This window comes from Pimephales promelas, chromosome 8 (genome assembly GCF_988280905.1).
Source record: "Pimephales promelas chromosome 8, fPimPro1.hap1.1, whole genome shotgun sequence".
Taxonomy (NCBI): domain Eukaryota; kingdom Metazoa; phylum Chordata; class Actinopteri; order Cypriniformes; family Leuciscidae; genus Pimephales; species Pimephales promelas.
The window spans coordinates 28,609,776-28,630,305 of record NC_142776.1 but is presented as its reverse complement, the minus strand read 5'-3'; the positions used below and the strand labels follow the sequence as shown (position 1 = coordinate 28,630,305).

General features: G+C 38.1%; 5 protein-coding genes across 18 annotated transcripts in view; 3 read left to right on the top strand and 2 right to left on the bottom strand.

Annotated features, from left to right (window-relative positions):
- The window catches only part of dip2bb (DIP2 acetate--CoA ligase B (putative)b), a 33,356-nt gene extending 29,893 nt beyond the window's left edge, over nucleotides 1–3,463 (top strand). For all 6 annotated transcript variants that reach the window (XM_039689145.2, XM_039689141.2, XM_039689142.2 and 3 more), the window contains one exon: nucleotides 2–3,463. In XM_039689145.2, coding sequence (XP_039545079.1) covers nucleotides 2–254 — 253 coding nt within the window. In that variant the 3' untranslated portion in view covers nucleotides 255–3,463. The remainder of the gene's footprint in view (nucleotide 1) is intronic.
- A 312-nt stretch (nucleotides 3,464–3,775) lies between these two features.
- atf1 (activating transcription factor 1) lies at nucleotides 3,776–10,231 on the top strand. 2 transcript variants are annotated; one of them, XM_039689188.2, is made up of 8 exons: nucleotides 3,776–3,963; nucleotides 5,871–5,974; nucleotides 6,100–6,219; nucleotides 6,332–6,429; nucleotides 8,196–8,329; nucleotides 8,546–8,719; nucleotides 8,813–8,960; nucleotides 9,114–10,231. In XM_039689188.2, exons 2-8 carry the CDS (start codon nucleotides 5,876–5,878, stop codon nucleotides 9,256–9,258), a joined length of 918 nt encoding a protein of 305 aa, XP_039545122.1. In that variant the 5' UTR covers nucleotides 3,776–3,963; nucleotides 5,871–5,875; the 3' UTR covers nucleotides 9,259–10,231. The 2 variants fall into 2 exon arrangements, with proteins under 2 accessions (XP_039545122.1, XP_039545123.1); XM_039689189.2 differs by lacking the exon at nucleotides 3,776–3,963 and adding an exon at nucleotides 4,174–4,197.
- On the bottom strand, nucleotides 8,446–12,795 carry LOC120491398 (thiol S-methyltransferase TMT1A). Its single transcript, XM_039689193.2, has 3 exons — nucleotides 12,179–12,795; nucleotides 11,734–11,819; nucleotides 8,446–11,309 (listed from the first exon to the last, which is right to left on the bottom strand). Exons 1-3 carry the CDS (start codon nucleotides 12,671–12,673, stop codon nucleotides 11,162–11,164), a joined length of 729 nt encoding a protein of 242 aa, XP_039545127.2. The 5' UTR covers nucleotides 12,674–12,795; the 3' UTR covers nucleotides 8,446–11,161.
- Nucleotides 12,796–14,187: 1,392 nt separating this feature from the next.
- On the bottom strand, nucleotides 14,188–16,654 carry LOC120491400 (thiol S-methyltransferase TMT1A). The gene is made up of 3 exons (XM_039689194.2): nucleotides 16,102–16,654; nucleotides 15,667–15,752; nucleotides 14,188–14,591 (listed from the first exon to the last, which is right to left on the bottom strand). The coding sequence occupies exons 1-3, from the start codon at nucleotides 16,594–16,596 to the stop codon at nucleotides 14,444–14,446; spliced, it is 729 nt and encodes a 242-aa protein (XP_039545128.2). The 5' UTR covers nucleotides 16,597–16,654; the 3' UTR covers nucleotides 14,188–14,443.
- Nucleotides 16,655–17,329: 675 nt separating this feature from the next.
- Nucleotides 17,330–20,530, top strand: part of scn8ab (sodium channel, voltage gated, type VIII, alpha subunit b) — a 62,498-nt gene continuing 59,297 nt past the window's right edge. For 4 of the 8 annotated variants that reach the window (XM_089134275.1, XM_089134269.1, XM_089134274.1 and 1 more), the window contains exons 1-2: nucleotides 17,333–17,480; nucleotides 18,254–18,462. The gene's annotated coding sequence lies outside the window, so the exon portion shown is untranslated. Of the gene's footprint in view, nucleotides 17,481–18,253; nucleotides 18,463–19,796; nucleotides 20,093–20,530 lie in introns of those variants that run through there. The other 4 variants (XM_089134273.1, XM_089134272.1, XM_089134271.1 and 1 more) reach the window with 3 other exon arrangements.

Below are 20,530 nucleotides of genomic sequence, written 5' to 3'. Positions count from 1 at the left end.
GTGCTGTGTTCACCTGGACAAATCTGCTGGTGGTGGTGGCTGAACTCTGTGGATCAGAGCAGGACGCTTTAGACCTGGTCCCGCTGGTAACCAATGTAGTATTAGAGGAGCACCATCTGATTGTGGGTGTGGTGGTTATTGTTGACCCAGGGGTCATTCCTATAAACTCCAGAGGAGAAAAGCAGCGAATGCACTTGAGAGACTCCTTCCTGGCAGATCAGTTGGACCCCATATACGTAGCGTACAACATGTGAGCTGGGATATGGGAGAGCCAAAGGCCTGCCAGAGCGGTGCTACGGAGCCTGGCCTCAGAACAGAAAGACTTGGCCCTGTTTTTTTCAGTGTCATTTTCCAAAATACAAATGTGTGAGATGAAGTTTTGGAGAAGGGATGCTATAATAGAAGTTCCCTTTTAGTTCAATTCCTTCTCCCCCAGAACCCCACTCTCTCTCACACAATGCCACATAACGTCTGTCCAATTTTTGGTCATGATTTAAATTTACTTGAATTACATAGCTCTTTTTTCTACTCAAACACTCTCCTATTCTAGGACTGGCTGGCGTGTACTTTTTATTTATTTATTAAAATGAGCTTAAAGCCTCAGTTTGTAAGTTTTCACCTGGGTTGTTCAATTTCAGAGTTCGATTTCCAAAGTTTTGGAATCAGTTGAATCGATTCCAGGAGTCAATTACTCAGACTAAATGTTAAGTAAAAAAGGGAGACAAAGTGAAATCTTAAAATAAACAGTGCAATATAAACTATAATGATTCATTAAAAGGAATGATAGGAGTACAACAAAAGATCAGTCAAGTAATCAAGTAGGTTTAGCAATATAAATTCTGTATTTTGAATTAGTGTTGTTAAGACTCTTTTTGGGTTGTTTAGTAGTGTGGTAATCAAGGTAATGAACACAGACTTAACAGACTAGGACATCACAACCCTGAATCCCAAAAGTTCAAATTGTGTATATTTATTTATATACAGGACTGCAACCTAGTGTATCTATGGTGCTGTGTGTTACAGGGCTCTAAAATGTAATATATATATTGGACAGCATTGGGTAATAGGAGTCTTTTGTCATTCATTAGATGCTTGTGTCCAAAATCAGCTTACATTAGACTTAATACAGAGACAGTCCCTCAAGAGCAACCTGGGGTTAAGTGCCTTTCTTAATAAGGGCAGTATTGATGATAGGACATTTCTGTAACGCTACAGTTCATAGAGTGCCCTTACCCAGGTTAAAACCCACTCCTTCATCCACCATTATTTTTGTTAACACACATGTATCCCTGAGACTGCAGTTGTTAGCTTATTTAGCTCTGACAGCAAACCATTTAGTATACTAAATCTTACCACTGGGGCTTTAACAGTTTATTTCAGATATGCAGCTATTCAGGTTTTAATTCTACAATATTTACAAAATACAATATACAGTTTTACTTCTACTCGAAAAAAAAAAAAACAGCCTGCAATGTAATTTGTTTTTAAAAATGTTTTCGCCATTTTTTTTTACCCATATTCAGCAGGTTGTTGTTTAGGATTGTCCACAAACATTGTTTTAATAATTAATTTTTTTTGTGAACTGAATTGAGATTTGTGTTCTAAAGCATGGGCTATTTAAATGCTATCTGGCAAAAATTTGTTCAATGAATCACTCAAAGTGAAATTTTCATTCCCTCAGCCCCCTCAAGTTCAGCATGAGGATAATCATCCTTATTGTTTTTCATTATCCTTTATGCACTTTATTAGATAAATGCAGATATATTCTGTAATATGGACTATTTATTTCTTTCAATAAGGGCATATGTGTGGTTTTTAATATATAATTACTTGCATTATTGAGTAGCAAATGAAAGTGCAGGCACATAAAAACAACTTTTTTGGGGACTAAATGCCCAGTCTAACCTCAATACCTGCATTTACAAATTGTTCTCAGTTTACTTCTCCACATACATGTATAACAGTAAGAAGCACACATACTGTATACACTTAGTATGGATTCCTTCAAAAACATTCAACTGCAAACCTCATCACACACCAAGCCCAAACCAAACACAACTGAGATATGTATAGCTCTATTTTTGCTCTCATTTAAAGGTGCTTATACACATCAGGATTAGACATTTAAACCTCTTAATGGCAAAAAAGAGAGAAAAAAAATTCAGGCGTCTGTACAATAAAATAAAACAACTGTAAAATAACACGACTCTGTACAAGAAAACCCTTAACTGTACAATTGCATAGATTTTACATGTTTGGCAAAGGATTTTCTGTACTATAACCATTTTTACAAGAAATGACTATCTTCTTGAAAACCATAAATAACTGTAAATAATTGCTTGTGTACAGATGAGAAATTCTACTGTATTGTAAGTTAGTTGCTGTATTCTGTCTTTTTTTTGGATTCATATAAATATTAACTACTGTCACTGATATCCCTTCGTAGCTGAGCGGGGGGGTCTGAAGTTGAAGACTGGTTGTAAATAGCTTGCTCTGTTTCTGTTTGTTCTTTTCTGTTTGATCAGAAATGTGATGGGTTGAAGTCTGCACTCAGATTTGTCTGTCATGCATTTCTATTTAGAATTCAGAAATCTTACGGTATGTACAAGTTTTAATGACGTAAGCATGATAAAGTCGAGCACTGTGGGGGCTTGAAAGAGTCCTTACACGAACTGATCACTACAGTATGTTAGCCTAACCTCGTTCTGTACGATGGGGTTGAGTATGTCTGCGTATCCTTGGTCATTGGTTGGTTGCTGAGTTCCACAATACCCATTCCCAAATTAGAGACACTGTCATGAAGTTTATTATTTCATTCTCACTGTTGTGAAGGGCATCAGAGCTGAGTTTATGTGACGAAAGCACAAGCGAGTGAATTAGCTTTTTACATGGGGCATTCAGGGAAATAGTGCTTTCCAGGATGGAGAGGATATTCATTTATAAATATTCACTTTCATGTTTGCAATGATTTTTGTTCTTTTAAATAAAAAGAATTTATTTGTCATTTGCGTTAACCACGTCTTAATATATACAAAAACAAAACAGAAAATAAGACATAATCGGTTCAGTTTATTGATAATCTGACATGCCAACCAAAAGAAATGTTTCACACACTACTGAACCAGCTGCAGTTACATTTTAAAGTATGCATACACACACTATACAAGAAAAAAACAAAAAACAAATTAGCTTGCATTGTATGGAATAAAATAGGAATATGAAAATGTGTTTAGGCAATACATATTACTCTATTGTGTTAAAAACATTCTGTTCTGTTAATTTCTCCTAATGTTAACAAGAAGAATGTGAAATTTCACATTCATGGAAATAAATGAAAGTCATGATTATGCAAGCAAGCATTTCCCTGTTGGTTCACATCTTTCTTTTTTGTACGTTGGTTACTGTAACTGTTTTTTACTCCAATGAAAAACACAAAAAAATTAATAAAGGCTTTTATTTTGCATCTCTGAAATTTGAATTTTTTATACACGCCATATACACGTCATATATATATATATATATATATATATATATATATATACACGCCATTTTTGTTTGTGACTGTAGTTTTTGCCATTCATAATAGAAAAAAATGCACTACACAGTAGGCCCAGAGCCGTTGAAAAATATTTTATTTAAAGAATATCATTTTTTAACGGCTCTGAGTAGGCCCTAGAAGATCATTGCATTGGATTCATTCATGTTCCCAGACTCTTTTTGCGTTTCAGTGATATTGGCCAATCACAAAGCTTAACACAGACTTACGTAACACGTCCTTCTAGGGGGAGGCGCTTATTGCGGCCTTTAGAAAAAAAAACCCTCAAGCCATCTAGATTTTTCAATGGAAACCGCCCAGGTTTATTCTATGAATTATTAAATAATTACTTTTCAAATTCTATTTCGAATATTGGCATCTACATAGACGGCGTCGTTGTTTCCTGGAGCGGCTCAAACGAAAAAAAGGTAAAGCGTTGCTTTTGTTTTGTACTCTTTCTCTTCTGCCGAACTGTCGCTGCAGTCATGGCGCCCGTCCGCTCGGTTGTAGCACTCGTCTTACGGGAAGGTGTTTTAATGGCTCCCCGTATCGCTGACGTCTGTTGACGCGGGCACTTGCGTGCCAGTGACTACTGACTAGCTTGGAAGTTTCTGCAGAGCGCGGCATTAAGTCGCCCACAGGCTTCACAACACACCGCAGCGGTTTGTTTAATTTAGAGATGTGCATTTGGTCAGGATCTCATGGGGGAATAAGACTTAAAGTCTCTGACACTCGTGCAACATTTGCAACTGAAAAATGCATCAATCTCCTGTGATGGAGCTTTTGTGTAGTAGAAACAAACCCGCTTATAAATACCAGCGGAATGTTATGTATTTTGACAGATACGTTATGAAATGACATCATAGACATCTAATTTTGTTTAGCATGTTAGCTGATCTAGCCTCAGATTGTTTGTTTTAAATGCGGACTTTTAACAGAAAATATTACCGAAAATACAGAATCAACAGGTTCGAATATATCACACGGTTAAGTAAACCAGATATTGCTAGTTTTTTCTTTTTTTCTTTTTCTTTTTGGAGGAACGTGATTATTTGATGGGCGTTATTTAGCATCCGGTTCTGTTAATAACAACACAAAGCATCTGATTTAACTTACTGCTACTGAAAGGAACATTAGTGTCTTCCATGTTAAGTAGCTAATTCTGTTTTTTCCCCATTACATTGTAATTTAGTGATTTTATTTCTTATTTATTGTACTGTTTACATGAGTTTACTGGAATCAAAATTATACATTTGCAGCATGGTTGCAGCAATGATGCATAGAAAACAACCCACAAGGACAGTGCAAGTGTGTGTGTGTGTGTGGTGGAGCCACACAAACTTTGAGAGGGACTGACTCAGGGCTGGGGAAAAATGGAAACATTGACTAAATCAAGGCTTTTTACTGGTAGCCACAACACACACACACACACACACACACACACACACACACGGCCCATCCGTTTAAACATATAAGAACAGATAAAAGCCAGTATTCTTCAGCATTCTTCTCATGTTTGCTGTCACTCTGTAAAATAATACATCAAAAATTATTGGGGTAAAAAAAAAGTCCCGTACAGATTTCTGAAAAAAAAAAAATATATATATATTTTAATTTATATTAATCATTTTAAATGTAACTTTTTTTAATTACAATTTAGTTTTTATCAAATCAGTTTAAATGTAAATTCTGTAACTTTTTTAAACGCCATTTATTACGAAACATTTTCAGTACTTGTTTGCAAGGCATAAACGTATATGATCAAAACTGTAAAATATGTCAGTAACCTGGAAATATGAGGAAAGTTAATAAAAGCATGTGGATATTTCGATGACTACTTATTAATTTAAAAAAATATATATAATCATCTTTAAAATATTAGCCATAAATTGCTCATTTCAATAATCACTGAAATCATGTACTGTCTGTGTAGGTACTATATTTGAGACGAGTATATATTTACTATATAGAATGAATATGGGCAATATGAATAAAATTCAGATGTATTGACATATTTATTACATTATGTGACCTACCAGCATTAGTTTGGGCCACTTCACTATCATTCATAAATCCCCTATCCTCACAGGGTTGTAAAGTGTCAATCGAATACACACTTAAGAATCTTTTTTTCTAATACTATGTTTTCGGACATACTGTTTTTCGAATACTCCATAGTTGATAATCAATTTATTAATCAATTTATGATGCAGCACAGGAAATTAAAAAAAAAAATGTCAAAAGCCCTTCATATGAGTATTGAGTGTACTGACCAAATGGAAAGCATCACATCTACATTAAGTATTGATCAAAATCTATCCCTGTTCATTTACAGTGGCAATGGAGGAGGTCCACCAGAACAACAGTAATGGCTCTGAGTCTCAATCTATTGCCATCCCCACTACTATAACTGCCTCTCACATATCACAGATAGCACAGGTACTGTTAATGTATGTACTTAATATGTACACACACATTCTCATGATGGCTAAATATACTGTTTGACTAAAACAGCAATAAATATGCTTGTTTCATGTCATTCATCTTCATCACATTGTGGAAAGATGTCTCTGGGTGGGAATCAAGTGGCTGTGGTTCAGCTTCCCAGCGGTCAGTTCCAGGTTCAAGGTGTGATTCAGTCAGCACAGTCATCAGTTATCCAGTCTCCACAGGCACATGCACAGGTAACATGCACACACTCATGCGGTGTGATCTTCAACTTCCTGATCTTTGTTTTTTCTTCAGGATGGAATCAGTGACATGTTTTCTCTCCACTTAAACACTGTTTCCTATTAGGGTCAAGGATCTGACAGTGATGACTCTCAGGACTCAAGCGACAGTGGGGCATCTAACCAGAAGTCAAGAGAGATCTTGGCTCGCCGCCCATCCTACAGGTATAGAGCCTGGGAAAATAAAGAAATAAATATGTATGGCTCCACTGGGCCTGATGATGAAAACCACCCCAAAATCGCACAGATTCTAGCTATATGTAGGCCTGTCGGGGTAGTCAATAAATCAATTAATCGCACGATTTTAAAAAATGAGCTCGATCATTTTTCCGGCCGTGATAATTTCCATTTGCATGCTTCTTTGTTTTCCTCGTCTCTCTCTTTCTCTCTCTTGGTTCCTTAGCGTAGGAGAAGTGAACTAGAGCTTAGATTCTCTGCCCGAGACCGATTTATTAAGGGAACGCACTTTGCGTGCATTCAGTCATGCCAGACCATTGCTTTTGTTAAATTAACAGTGGTTTGTGTGTTAATGCTTTAATAACAAATAGTTTATCATAGGGTCGGGTTTTGTTTACACTTTAAATCCATTTTACTTATTGTTTTTGGTATTTATTCAAGTGCATTTTTTGTTAACGGAGACTGAGAGTCCATTGCTTTTATTGTTTTTGGTTGTTTTGTTCATTTATTGTGAATATTTAAAATGTTCTCCATTTTAAGTCTTAAATAGTCTTTAGGAATAAAAGTTTATTGATCTTTGAAAATGTGTTCCTGCATTATTATGCCATTATAATTATTTTAAATGTAAATGGTCTCAGAACGACAATATTATCGCTTATCGCAATAATTTCTTGGACAATTTATTGTCTAGCAAAATTTGTTATCATGACAGACCAATATATATGTATATAGGGAGCCTAGCCAGGTAGAATTTACAGTAGCACCTCAATGCAGAACGTGAGATCCACGGGGAGGAGTCGGATCAAGATCCAAGGGGTGGAGATAGGTAGGATTAGGGTTTGGTTTAGGGATCAGGTGGCGGAGTTGGGTAGGTTTTGGTGTATGTAAGGTGGGAGGAGTTGGATCTGGATCCGTCTCCTTTCCATGGATTTCATGTTCCGCAGTGAGAACCATCTCAGAATTTATCAGAGCCATTGGGTTGGGTGGATGCTTCTTCTCAATCTGTTGTGAACACAGTTCACAAAAATCCATTCATTTTCATGGTGATCAGATTGTGTAACGAAGCTTTTTCTCCCAAGCATTGTTCTCCTGCACTTTAATGACTATTAAATAAAAAAATCATAGACATTTTTAGTTATAGTATACCTATGGAAATGAAAGGAAGTTAAATATTATGTGGGCATATTAACTAGTACACATAATATACACTCCAATAAGACTTACAAATAAGATTGTCAATTTTGATTTCATTGTGAATTAAACGTTTTTCTCATTGAAATAGTGCTTTCTCCGGCAAGCACGAATACATTTTATATACCCAATCACAAACATTAGTACAGTTCTCAAAGCTCACATTAAGTGCATCTTAAATCATTTTACACAATTGTTTGTTTGTGTGGTGGTATTTTTATTCTTGTCTAATCTCAGAGAAATGTATTTATTTATAGTGGATTTTTGCCTCGTGCAGAAAACAAGAAAACAAAACACAGAACCAAAAGCTGCTTCTGATACTATGAAGTGAGGCAGGCTACAATCAGCATATTCATACTTCTTTTGTAATCAAATCTTTGTGTAGATTTTTTTTGTTGTTGTTTCTGGATCCTTTTTCACTTAATTTCAGACATGTCCTTAACACAAACATATAGGGGAGCTACAAGCAAAAAATGGCCAAGCTCTAACTTCCAGAAATGTCTCTGGCACACAACAAAGAGTTTAGGCACTACATGAAAACTTTCTGTTCCTTTTTGTTTCAGGAAGATTCTAAATGATCTATCAGCTGAGGAAGTGGCGACTCAGAACGAGGGAGAAGAGGAAACTTCTACCTCCTCTGCCATAACAAGTGTCTCGCTCCCCACTCCAATCTACCAGACAAGCACTGGCCAATATAGTAAGCCATGTCAGCATGCTATTTAAACACAATGGGTTTGAGAAGTAGTGAATGCATCATGTAGTAATATCCTATTTTGCAACAGAAATTTAGTGGTTAACAAAAATGACACAAAAGCCATGCAGTTTGTTTTTTAATGACCCGTACACACTTGATTTTGAGCACAATTGTAATAACAAACAATTGCATAAAAAAAATTTGTTTGCTCCTTTGCAGTTGCGATTTCATCCAATGGCTCTCTGCAGCTCGCCAGTGGTTCAGAGGGCATGCAAAGCCTGCAGACTCTCACCATGACCAACTCGAACCCAAGCCAGCCAACTATACTCCAATATGCCCAGACTGCCGACGGACAACAGATTCTGCTGCCGAGTAACCAGGTGGTGCTCCAAGGTTGGCAATCAAAGTCAAAAAGAGCTTTTCAGATCATACACTAGTTGTTTAGTTACACATGGGACACACTCTGGCTGTGATGCTGTGTTGTAGGTGCTGGGGGAGAAATGCAAGCTTATCAGATCCGCTCCTCTTCCTCTTCGCTGCCTCAGACCGTTGTCATGACATCACCCGTTATGAGCTCTCAGGGCAAGAGCGATGACCCACAAATGAAGCGAGAGATACGCCTGGCGAAGAACAGGTGGGTGAATTGATTTGTTCTGCTAGATGAAGTTTATTGTTAATGTATAAGATTCTATGGTTTTTTTTTTTCATGTAGGTACCGGTACTTTCTTTTTCTTTTTCATTGTTAGCCTAACCGTGCTTTTTGTCTTATCCGAATCTCTTCATGCAGGGAGGCAGCCAGAGAGTGTCGCAGAAAGAAAAAGGAGTATGTGAAGTGTTTGGAGAACCGCGTGGCTGTCCTGGAGAATCAGAACAAGACTCTTATCGAGGAACTCAAGACGTTAAAGGACCTGTACTGCGTTAAAACCGGCTAGTGGGACATCTCTCCAATCTTGCTTATGGGACTTTACTGGCAGACCTGTCTGCCTATGTGCGTATACAAAAACAAACACAGGGACTTTTTTTGGCTTGGAGAATGCATTTAATCCTCCTGTCAAATGCTTGTTTTTATACAACTCATTTTTAACTAATAGCCTAAGAACGATTGACCAGAAACAATAGCAACGATTCTGCTTTTAATAGATAGATGGAAAGAGGGATTCTACATTTTTCCATTAACATATTTTTCTTTGCAGTCAACAGATGTTTATATTTGTATATGTATCTTGTGCAAGCATTGGCACGTCTACACTGGGAGATATTGCTTTATTCTTGACCCATTTGGTTTCCAGGGAATTTTGAATGTTAATTTTATTGAAGCGCTAGCTGATGTTTTTTTTTTTTTTTTCTATGGTAGAAGTGCAGAAGTTACAGTGATATTTTTACACCTTTCTCAGAAGCGCTTGTATGTATGAAATTTGTGACGCTATTGTGTGTTTCATGGAGTCATGCAGCTGTGTTCTTTGCATTTTTGCTATTTCCCCCTTTATAGGAACCTCTGGTATTCCTTTCCCCATTCCATATTTTATTTTACTGAGTTTTAGTGAGACGTTTTCTACAGAGACCGCAGAATTTAAGGTGAGGACTTTCAGCTTTATTATTATTATTAAACAGTGGTAAATTCAGTTAAGCCTTATTCTGGATTGATACACTAGTCTTGTATAATTTAATCTGTGCCCTTTTTAGTCCAAGCCTTGGTAATATGTCTGACTCATCTGTAAGCCATATACACACTTGGATTGGGACCGTTGTTGGTTTTAACTGAGGTTTACCTAAACCCAAGGTTTACCACTGTTTATAAGCCAAGCTGTTACAAGACAATCGAATCAGGGAGCATCCAATGAAAAAACAATGTCACTTGTTTTTGGTAAAGTGAAAAAGCTAAATAAATATTTTTCCAGCCTTTGACTGTTTTCCTCTCTTTCAGTTTCTATGTTGCTTGACTGCTTTTTGGCTCAAGGAGGCCCTTGAAAAACTACTCCGAGTCCGATGGTCAAATAGGAGATGCAAGGTTAGCTTATGAAATGGTCTTGGTCAGTACTTGGGAAAACAGAATGTCTTGGTTCGTTGCAATTAAAAAGATAGCCAGAAAACAATTTCATCTTTAAAATTATAGCTTTATTTTTTTCATACTAAAATATAAAGAATAGTACGGACCCCCTAAAGGGACGTGGTGGTGGAAAATGAAATGGGAGAAAATAATTTCTCCCAAGAAACTTAGCAAACAGTTTCTGGGTGGAATGCAAAGGTTTTTGCGAGTGGATGCTAACATTTGCGAGAACAGCAAATTAATTTTATTTATTTTTTCCACCCCACCACTATGTCACTTTAGGGGCTCTGTAGTTCCGACAGTCACGGACATGAAAACATCCGATTGTTTTAAAAGTATTTTTCGGGTTTAAGAAAAGTTGTATAAATTAATAAAAAATTTCTGTTGTGAAATTACATTGTTCTTTTTCTGAGTACAATGTTAGTGAATGAATCCCATGCCATAATAACAAGTATTGAAGTATGAAGGTATTATTACATTTAAGCTTCATGAATGGATGTGGGTCAGACAGTGCTCCAGGTCAGAGGAGGAGGAAAATAGTAGGAAAATAAATATATTATGGAAGTCAATGAGACCAGAAACTGTCTGGTTACTGATATTCTTCTAAATATCAGAAAATCGGCTGAATGGATTTGAAAACGGTAAAACTCAAATGTTTAACTCTGGGGGAGTTGTAAAATATTTCCAAAAAAAGTGGAGTATCCCTTTAAAAGTAGATGGTGAAATGAAAGAGACATGCTTGTTAAAACCTTTAGAAGGTTCTTCTGTTGTGGCAAAATGTATACTTCTTATTTGATGGCATAACCACAAATGTGAGGTTTGATCATAAAAAACAGAGGAGCTTGGATGTGGCGTAGCTCTAGGTCGGAGAAGCCAGCTGCTTCAATGTGCCTCCAAGTAGCACGGGTTGTCTGACAGCCATCATAAATATAGTACCTAAAAAACATACAAGTAGTTATAGAATTTCCTATTCTATTGTGGTCATATTATTTGTTAGCAGTATTGTAAATGGACACATTCTGGATTTATAATCAAAGCAACCCCCCCTCTCTCCGAATAAACCCATGACCTCTAGTTATGTGTAGGTGATAAACAGTGAGAGAGTGAATTAGGGTGGTCACCCTAGAGTATATATTTATTTTTAAATTTATCCAAGAATTTAACCCACCCCACGTTTTCAAAGCTCCAAAATAGTCTTTAAGCTTTTACATTCACAAAATCTGTAATTTCAGTTAGAATGTCCCCCTAATTTACTCTAGCTTGAGATGATTAACTTACCTTGTAAAAGTTATTCAAATTCATTGGGGGCCATATGTAAAATATCATGGTGATTGATTTTATAAATTGTTTTTTTAATTACCAGAATGGCTGAAGAACATGTTGAAAAAAGTAAGTCCATGTTGAGGGGTCAGACACCACATGTTCAAGGAAGAAAAATGCTCCTCCCTGAAGAACAAAAAGTACAATATTTACATTACTCAACTCAAAATTGTGTATTCGAAGACAAGGTGTTTTGTTTATAAGGATCTAGTATTTAAAAGCTTTAAAACAGTTGTCTACTACTTTGTATGGTGACATTTGCCCCTAAAACAAACAGTTGTTTCTAATGGGATTATCACTGCAAACGGCGATCTACATGTGGTTATGTAATGCTGTTATTTCATCTCAGATGTAATAATTGTAATCTTTAAGTAGGCCTACTACTTGATGGATGGGGAGTAATAAGATGACAATTTACGAAATGTGACAATACCCAACGAGATGAGATCCTAGTTCCATCTGGGTGAATGTTTTCATAAACGTACAGGCCTGAGAACTCTCTTTACTTCTTGCAGAACTTTCGGCGTATCTTGGACTGAACACAGAACCAGTGTGCACACCACGACATCCACTGAGTTTTCCTCCACCGCCTGTAGATTCTCCCCCGACGCCACTATGAAGCTGTCATATACGAGGTGGTCGTTTTTCGCCATACTTTTCTCCAGGTAGTTTTTGAAATGCGGGTTGGGGTCGATGCATGTGATCCTGCAGCCCGTCGGATAGTGCTCGAAGTTCGCTCCGGATCCGCAGCCCACTTCCAAGATGCGCAGAGAGCCTTTAGTGGGGTAGAATTTGGACAGGTTTCGAAATAGTTCCCTTTTCTTCTCGTTCATTATGTCATTGTACGCCAACGTTATTTTATAGATCATTACAGGAATTACGCGTTTGTAGAAAGACAAGAGTCCAATCAGCTCCGCAACGTGTAGCGGTAGAGTGAGGACTTTGCATAAAAAAGCGCAAGCGTTCATAATCAGCGTCATTTTTACAGACAGACCCGAGTTCTTGACTGTACTTGTGTTCTTGTGAAACGTAATCACCAGTCGCTGCCCAAGTACTGTTCCAATTCAAAGTTCACATCCATAGACTATAGACCTTTCTCACAACTTCCGTATTTGTGACCGGAAATACGCAATTGTCGTGGTAATCTTCTTCCGCTCCATTCATAACAGATAGCGCCGAAGGCAACTAGTGAGAGTTGATGCGTACCGATCTTTTTGTTTATTCCCAAAAGCAGCCATACCTGTCGTTTTCATTCCTTCCCTCGTCAGTTCCCTGCCGATGAAGTTCGAAGGAACTGGATTCAGGCAATCTGGCGGGATGTTATTGATCCTGTGATCTTCTGTACTTCTCATGTCACCATTAACTAATAAGCCGTCATTGTTTGTTTATTTTTTATGTTTTGTGTATTTTTGAAGTAACGTAGTTCATGTTCAACTTTATTAAGATATTTGTATCCAGCGGAATAAGCACATAAAAATATACACCACAATATAAAACAAGATAAATAAGAACACACAACAGTGGAGGCTACATATAAGTTTAAAATATTAATATATACCATTCTGAGTATACCAATCTGAGTGTACAAGGGATAAATTGATATTTGTATATTTTTTCTTCACCTTTGATCGTTCTATAGCAACAGCAGTGCAAAAAATTCAGGATAACTGTTGAATAAAACTGACAGACTTCTTTCTGGTATTTACATCAAAATGCAGTTTATTGTAAATAATACTCCCTAAATATGAATAACTTTCCACACACTCCACCTTCTTACCTTTAATGAACGTATATTGGGAAGAATGAGCTTCAGTTCTGAAATCAATAGTCATATCTTTGGTCTTAGATACATCAGCTGCAGACAAGCATCACCACAGCATTTTACAAAGTCATCAACAACCGGACCAGAATGTCAGAATGTACATGTGCAAGGTTGCATTTGTCATCCATCACCGTGACATCAAGTGGACTTTTAAAGCTGAAATAATGAGTGGATTAAGCTTGGAATAACGAGAGAAATAACATGGATAGAACTTTCTTGTCGGTGGATTAATGCATCAGTCAGTCAGTAACGTACAAGGAAGTGAGACGACGGCTACTAAAATTCGGTAAGACAAAAAGTTTTATTTTTCGCAACTCGTGTGAAATAATATGTGACAATCGGGTCCAGTCGGGTTTGTGTCTTCCTGCCGGGTTCGGGTCCAGTTTTCAAATAATAGACGGGTCCAGGTCGGGTCCGGGCAGTACGTTTATGTCATTTCTCGGGTCTGCGTCCAACTTTTGAAATGAACGACGGGTCCGGTGTTCGGTTCGGTGTAGCACATTACTGGTCTCTTTCGGGTCGGGCATGAGTTTTTGGACCCGTGAAGACCTCAAAGACAGTGCATAACTTGACACAATATAATGCCAGTCTATTAGCCGCGCCATTTTTCTGACCCCATGCTGCGCGCGCACCCAACAGAGGATTCCAATGTGTACAAACATTGAAAGGGTCTATAGATTAAAGTATTTTATTGTTTTACCTACCTATATTTTTGTACTATCTTGATAGTGATATGTTTTACAGACATTATACCCATGCAACAAGAAGTACAGTCATATAAAATATCAAATGTTTTGAGATGAAGTCTTTGCAAGTGAAACAAAAACATTCTATTTTATGGTTTATTTAAAAGTAGATGGTGAAATGAAAGAAACATGCTTGATAAAACCTTTAGAAGGTTCTTCTGTTGTGGCAAAATGTATACTTCTTATTTGATTGCATAACCACAAATGTGAGGTTTGATCATAAAAAACAGAGGAGCTTGGATGTGGCGTAGCTCTAGGTCAGAGAAGCCAGCTGCTTCAATGTGCTTCCAAGTAGCACGGGTTGTCTGACAGCCATCGCCAAAATAGTACCTGAAAAACATACAAGTAGTTATAGATTTTCCTATTCTATTGTGGTCATATTATTTGTTAGCAGTATTGTAAATGGACACATTCTGGGTTTATAATCAAAGCAACCCCCATCTCTCCCTCTCCAAATACACCCATGACCTCCAGTCATGTGTAGGTGATAAACAGTGAGAGAGTGAATTAGGGTGGCCACCTGGTTATTGTATATGTGATAATGCGGGACACATGTGTGAGATAAATTGTAAATATAGATTAAGTTGGAATGCCTGGTTCCCATCACGTTGGATAATAATGTTTTAAATCGTCAATAATATTAGTTAATTGTGACACTCTATGACTGGCAATCAGTTTGCTGATACAATGTAATTGTGATGCAATGTAGCTGACTGTACTGGACCTATTTAGACTACTAAATATGGGCTAATGAACTGAATAAGTCCAGTATATTCAATTACATTGCATCACAATTACATTCAAGATGCACTGAATCCGGTAAAAAGCATTTATTGTTTCCATAATATAATGAAGTAGTCACTACTTAGGAATTTATTTTAGTATGAAATGTCATTTTTACCCCAATTTGAATATGTATGTTTTTGTTGTCCTGGCTGGCGTCGCTATATTTAATGACTTTTGATTAGGTCCACATTCATTTACTTCATCCAGGCAGACATCATTAGCAGTAAATCACCCTCTTAGAATGCCTTAGTTGGTTATTGTCCCACTTCAGCAACAACATGACATAATTGAAATGCTGAACAGTGAACACTGATTACATCTTGCAAACACACATGTGATGATTACATCATCACAATTTCGTTACTGGTGGTCACCATAGAGTGAATATTTATTTTTATTTATGCAAGAATTTAACCAATCCCACGTTTTTCAAAGCACCAAAATAGTCTTTTACATTCACAAAATCTGTCATTTCAATTAGAATGCATCTGAATGTCTCCCTAATTTTACATAGGCCTATATACTCTAGCTTGAGATGATTAAAAAGTTATTCAAATTCATTGGAGACCATACGTAAAATATAATTGTGATTGATTTTAAAAATTGTTTTTTTAATTACCAGAATGGCTGAAGAACGTGTTGAAAAAAGTAAGTCCATGTTGAGGGGTCAGACACCACATGTTCAAGGAAGAAAAATGCTCCTCCCTGAATAACAAAAAGTACAATATTTACATTACTCAACTCAAAATTGTGTATTCGAAGACAATGAGTTTAGTTTACAAGGATCTAGTATTTAAAAGCTTTAAAACAGTTGTCTACTACTCTGTGACATTTGCCCTAAAACAAACAGTTGTTTCTATCACTGCAAACGGCGATCTACATGTGGTTATGTAATGCTGTTATTTCATCTCAGATCAGATGTAATAATTGTAATCTTTAAGTAGGCCTACTCCTTGATGGATGGGGAGTGATAAGATGACAATTTATGAAATGTGACAATACCCAACGAGATGAGATCCTAGTTCCATCTGGGTGAATGTTTTCATAAACTTACAGGCCTGAGAACTCTCTTTACTTCTTGCAGAACTTTCGGCGTATCTTGGACTGAACACAGAACCAGTGTGCACACCACGACATCCACTGAGTTTTCCTCCACCGCCTGTAGATTCTCCCCCGACGCCACTATGAAGCTGTCATATACGAGGTGGTCGTTTTTCGCCATACTTTTCTCTAGGTAGTTTTTGAAATGCGGGTTGGGGTCGATGCATGTGATCCTGCAGCCCGTCGGATAGTGCTCGAAGTTCGCTCCGGATCCGCAGCCCACTTCCAAGATGCGCAGAGAGCCTTTAGTGGGGTAGAATTTGGACAGGTTTCGAAATAGTTCCCTTTTCTTCTCGTTCATTTTGGCATTGTACGACAACGTTACTTTATAGACGATTATAGGAAACACGCGTTTGTAGAAAGACAAGAGTCCAAACAGCTCCGCAACGTGCAGCGGTAGAGTGAGGACTTTGCATAAAAAAGCGCAAGCGTTCATAATCAGCGTCATTTTTAACAACAGACCTGAGTTACAATTTACAGAGAAGAGGGGAGTAGCGCGCACCTTGTGACAACTGACCAATCAGCGTCTTCGACGCATCATGTACTCCAGTCATGGTAGTTCTCCAGGCTGTCGGCAGATGGCGTCCGTGTATAAAATATCGCAGTGGATCCTCTTTTACGCGTAGTGTGGTTTTAGTCTCTTTCATCACTGAACGTTTTAACACTGAAAGAAATGAATAGTAATTTTGAAAAATACGTTTAAAAGCATGCACACAAATAAGAAATGAAACCTCAACCAAAAGATTTTTACCTAATAAAAGCTATTATACGTGGATTGGTCATCTGAGTGATTGATCACTGAGTGGATTCAGACACTATTATCAGACATCTATCTATCTATCTATCTATCTATCTATCTATCTATCTATCTATCTATCTATCTATCTATCTATCTATCTATCTATCTATCTATCTATCTATCTATCTATCTATCTATCTATCTATCTATCTATCTATCTATCTATCTATCCATCCTCCTGTCAAATTCACTTATCCCTAAGATCCCCCATAGTGACTGAGATTAGGATTCAGGGATTTCTTACTTGAGATTAGGTTTACAGTAATATCTTAAGGCACTGTAATACTTGCAGGACTACAGTCTTAAAATATTTACATCACAAGCACCTTAAAATGTGTTCTATTAATCTCTTCTCTGCAGACAGTGTTGTGCTATGCCTTTATGTCCCATTTGGCTCACATAAGTGGGGCTTCAGCGACAGTGACCAAACACAGACTTGGCTAGTGGTGCATTGCACAGCAAGGCTTCATCCACTTGGGGCTCATCAGAGGACTAGAAAAGATGCTCAGGTGGCCCAGAAGGGGGAGTTGGAGGTAAGCTAAAAGTCTAAAGCTGTTGTTTCCTTTCACTTCCTAACAGGATTAGAGGAAGATTAACTATTGCCAGCAACCCTTGACCACGTAGTACCTGCTTTCACAACCACATGCACTGTCAGAAAGCAAATACAATGTTTATTCTCAGCATTATACACAGCCTATTCTCAAAACACCAAAACTCCCAATGAAACCTGACTAGTTTTTATATATAACACATATTTTGTGTCCAGATGTTTGCCAGGAGTTTTACTTGACAGTCTGTCCACATTTAAAATCAGAATGTAGATTTTAAGTGACATTTTGGTTAAAAATAAAACATAAAACGTGTTGTTGGAACATGTTTTAAATGCTGCGTAAATCAGAATTGTTCCAGTAACCACTGTGAAGATATTGAAACCTGTGTGTGAAAATCACTATTTAATTTGAAAGTCAAGCATTTTCTCTTTTTTTTGATTAATCAGTTCCATGTGCCATATGATGATATACTTTCATAAATGCATATTCTGTGTATTTTCCAATGATATACAGAACTTCTTAAAAAAACTTTTAAAATTGTTCGTATATTCAAGTATTATATTCTTTAAAATAAAATTAATTGAACTATTTAACTGTGTGAATCCAATGTTAACAATTATATTTGAACCAATTTGACAATTGTTGAGACAGAAATTAGGAGATTAGAGGAATTTTACAGAGAAGTGGTAAATATAATTAGACTCGCATCATTGTGATTGATATCCCCTTTTAGCGCTGTTTCGCTTACGTTGCAGCGTTCCCCCCGTCAGTACGGAAGTCGGAAGTAGGGTACTTGTAGACGCTCCCTAACAATTTGCTGAGAGTCATCAATTATGCAGGCTAGCCGTACGCACTGGGAAGGAAGATAGCGGCAACAATATGGCGACATCCGCAGTTTCTCCTGGGTCTTTTAAACATCCTTAGGCACGCAAGATCTACATGGATCGCTGTTAATGCGGAAAAAGTAAGTAGACTTTCTCTTGTCTCCAGCGCAAGTGTCGTGCTTTTTTCAGGTGTTTATAGCCCATTCTGAGCGTGTCTCATACCTGGACTCATCTGCCGCAGAGCGGTCTCTCGCGCTCAGCATCTTTTCTGCTCACAGATGTGGATAGGCTTGCTGCAGGAAACACAGGGAAACGCCAATTAACACGCCAGGCACTACTTAACAGCTATAGTGCTGGTCAAATAGAGGCAATGCAAAGGGGGAAAAGTCTGACTGAGGTAAATTAGGGTGTTGGCCTGGCGCTGGAAACATAACATTAGTCTGTGTCGAAATGTAGAACATACGCATACCATGGGACAGGCAAGTAAGACCGCAGCAAACTTTATTGCAGAGGAATATTGTGCGGACAGACTGACGCAAGACGCAGTATTCAGCATTCAGATTACATATTATTTTGCAACGTAACATGTCAAAATCACTAATGTGGCAGTTTTTAGTCCCCCTGCATTCCCCCTCCCTTCGAGTCACCCTCGCCATACTTCATTGGGCTGGACTCTCTAGACTCGGTGTGTTTCCGTTTTTGCCGTAGACTACCACCCTTGTTTTCTCACTCACGCCTCCCTAATGCGTTAGCGGCAAGCTGTGCCCGACCGTTTGCGCGGTTGCGGGTTAAATGACAGAGAGGACGGTCTGACTGCACGGGTGTGGTGCTGAAGCGGACAGGAGTCCCAAATGTTTTTGAAGTGTTCAGATGAGAGTGAAAACGGAACCTAGCGAGATGGAAACTCGAGACGTGTAAAACATTGCAGGCACGGCTGTCTGAGACGTCAGTGGCGTTGAGATTTTAGATGTTTCACAGATTGATTCGCTGCCTCGTGCCTTTGCACGAGCTCCCTTCAGATCCACTGCAGTATTTCAGTCGAGAGAGTGGGGCCCACGCGTGTATGTCCAGATGCCATAATTACCGCAAACAAACTTGGGCATACGAATCTGTGAATCCCATGACATGTAGCGCCTTCAGACGGGCAAAGCTTGTTAGGAGGAGTGTGAGGGGCCAAAATGGGCGGAAGTATGAATCAATTGATATGTTCTTGCGATTTGCTAAATTTGCTTTAAAAGAAGCTTTGCTGAATAAGCTGCATGTTACCAAGCAAATGTTACAAAGGTAAAATATGAGATACATTTAATCAAGCAAGAGCCTATCGGTGTTTATGGGTGTTGAAATATAAAAGGCTTTTATTCTCCACACGGGATAGGCCGGTGAGGTTCGTCCTCGTGACAGCTATGCTGCTCCCCTCCCCTCGATGTACAGTGCCAGAGGCCGAACATTCACTTTCCATATCATTTAGTTAAGGACATCAAAGACGGAAAAGTCGCTTTAGTCGGGATGTTTTATCATGGCTTGAGGCAGCATCTGTGATCCCCCCCGTCACATAACCTATAGAGGACAAGCGTGAGCTCGCGCGGAGCGGTGCTGAACGGACAGCGCCGCCGAGAACCTGCATTCGACGGCAGTGGATTTTTGCTGGCTTCCTAAATACAGACGACACTCATTCTTGCCTGATAATAAGGAATACCTTTGCGCTGGTACCGGAACGTAGCCTACATTTGACCAGATATGAGAGTTGGCAATGACTTTGCTTGAAGGCACGTAAGTAGCCTATAACCTGTCGAATGGCATCGGTTATTTTGGTTTTAATGTGTAGGTGTTTAACTTGGAGCTATCGGAAAGCGGAGGGCGTACCATTAAACTGCATATTTTTGTCTGTAACCAGTGCTGGCACAACACTGTTGTCTATAGGGAAGAAAATGCAGGAGTTTTGTTAAGGTCATTGTGTGTATTGTCAGGGCCTGTCTATCTGATGTATCACCTTGAGCTGAGGCGTCTCTACACTATCCCAGGAAGGAGACTTGGAGGTTGGACACAACCAGCGTGTAACTTAAAACGCATGTCGTTTCTTTTGTCTAAACTGTTCATTTAAAAAAAAGAGAGAAAAATACTGTGTTGCTGTACCTAACGCATATGTGGCAAGCTGTTTTGATAATTATTCATTAACTTGTATCTTATTTTTATAATATATATATATAT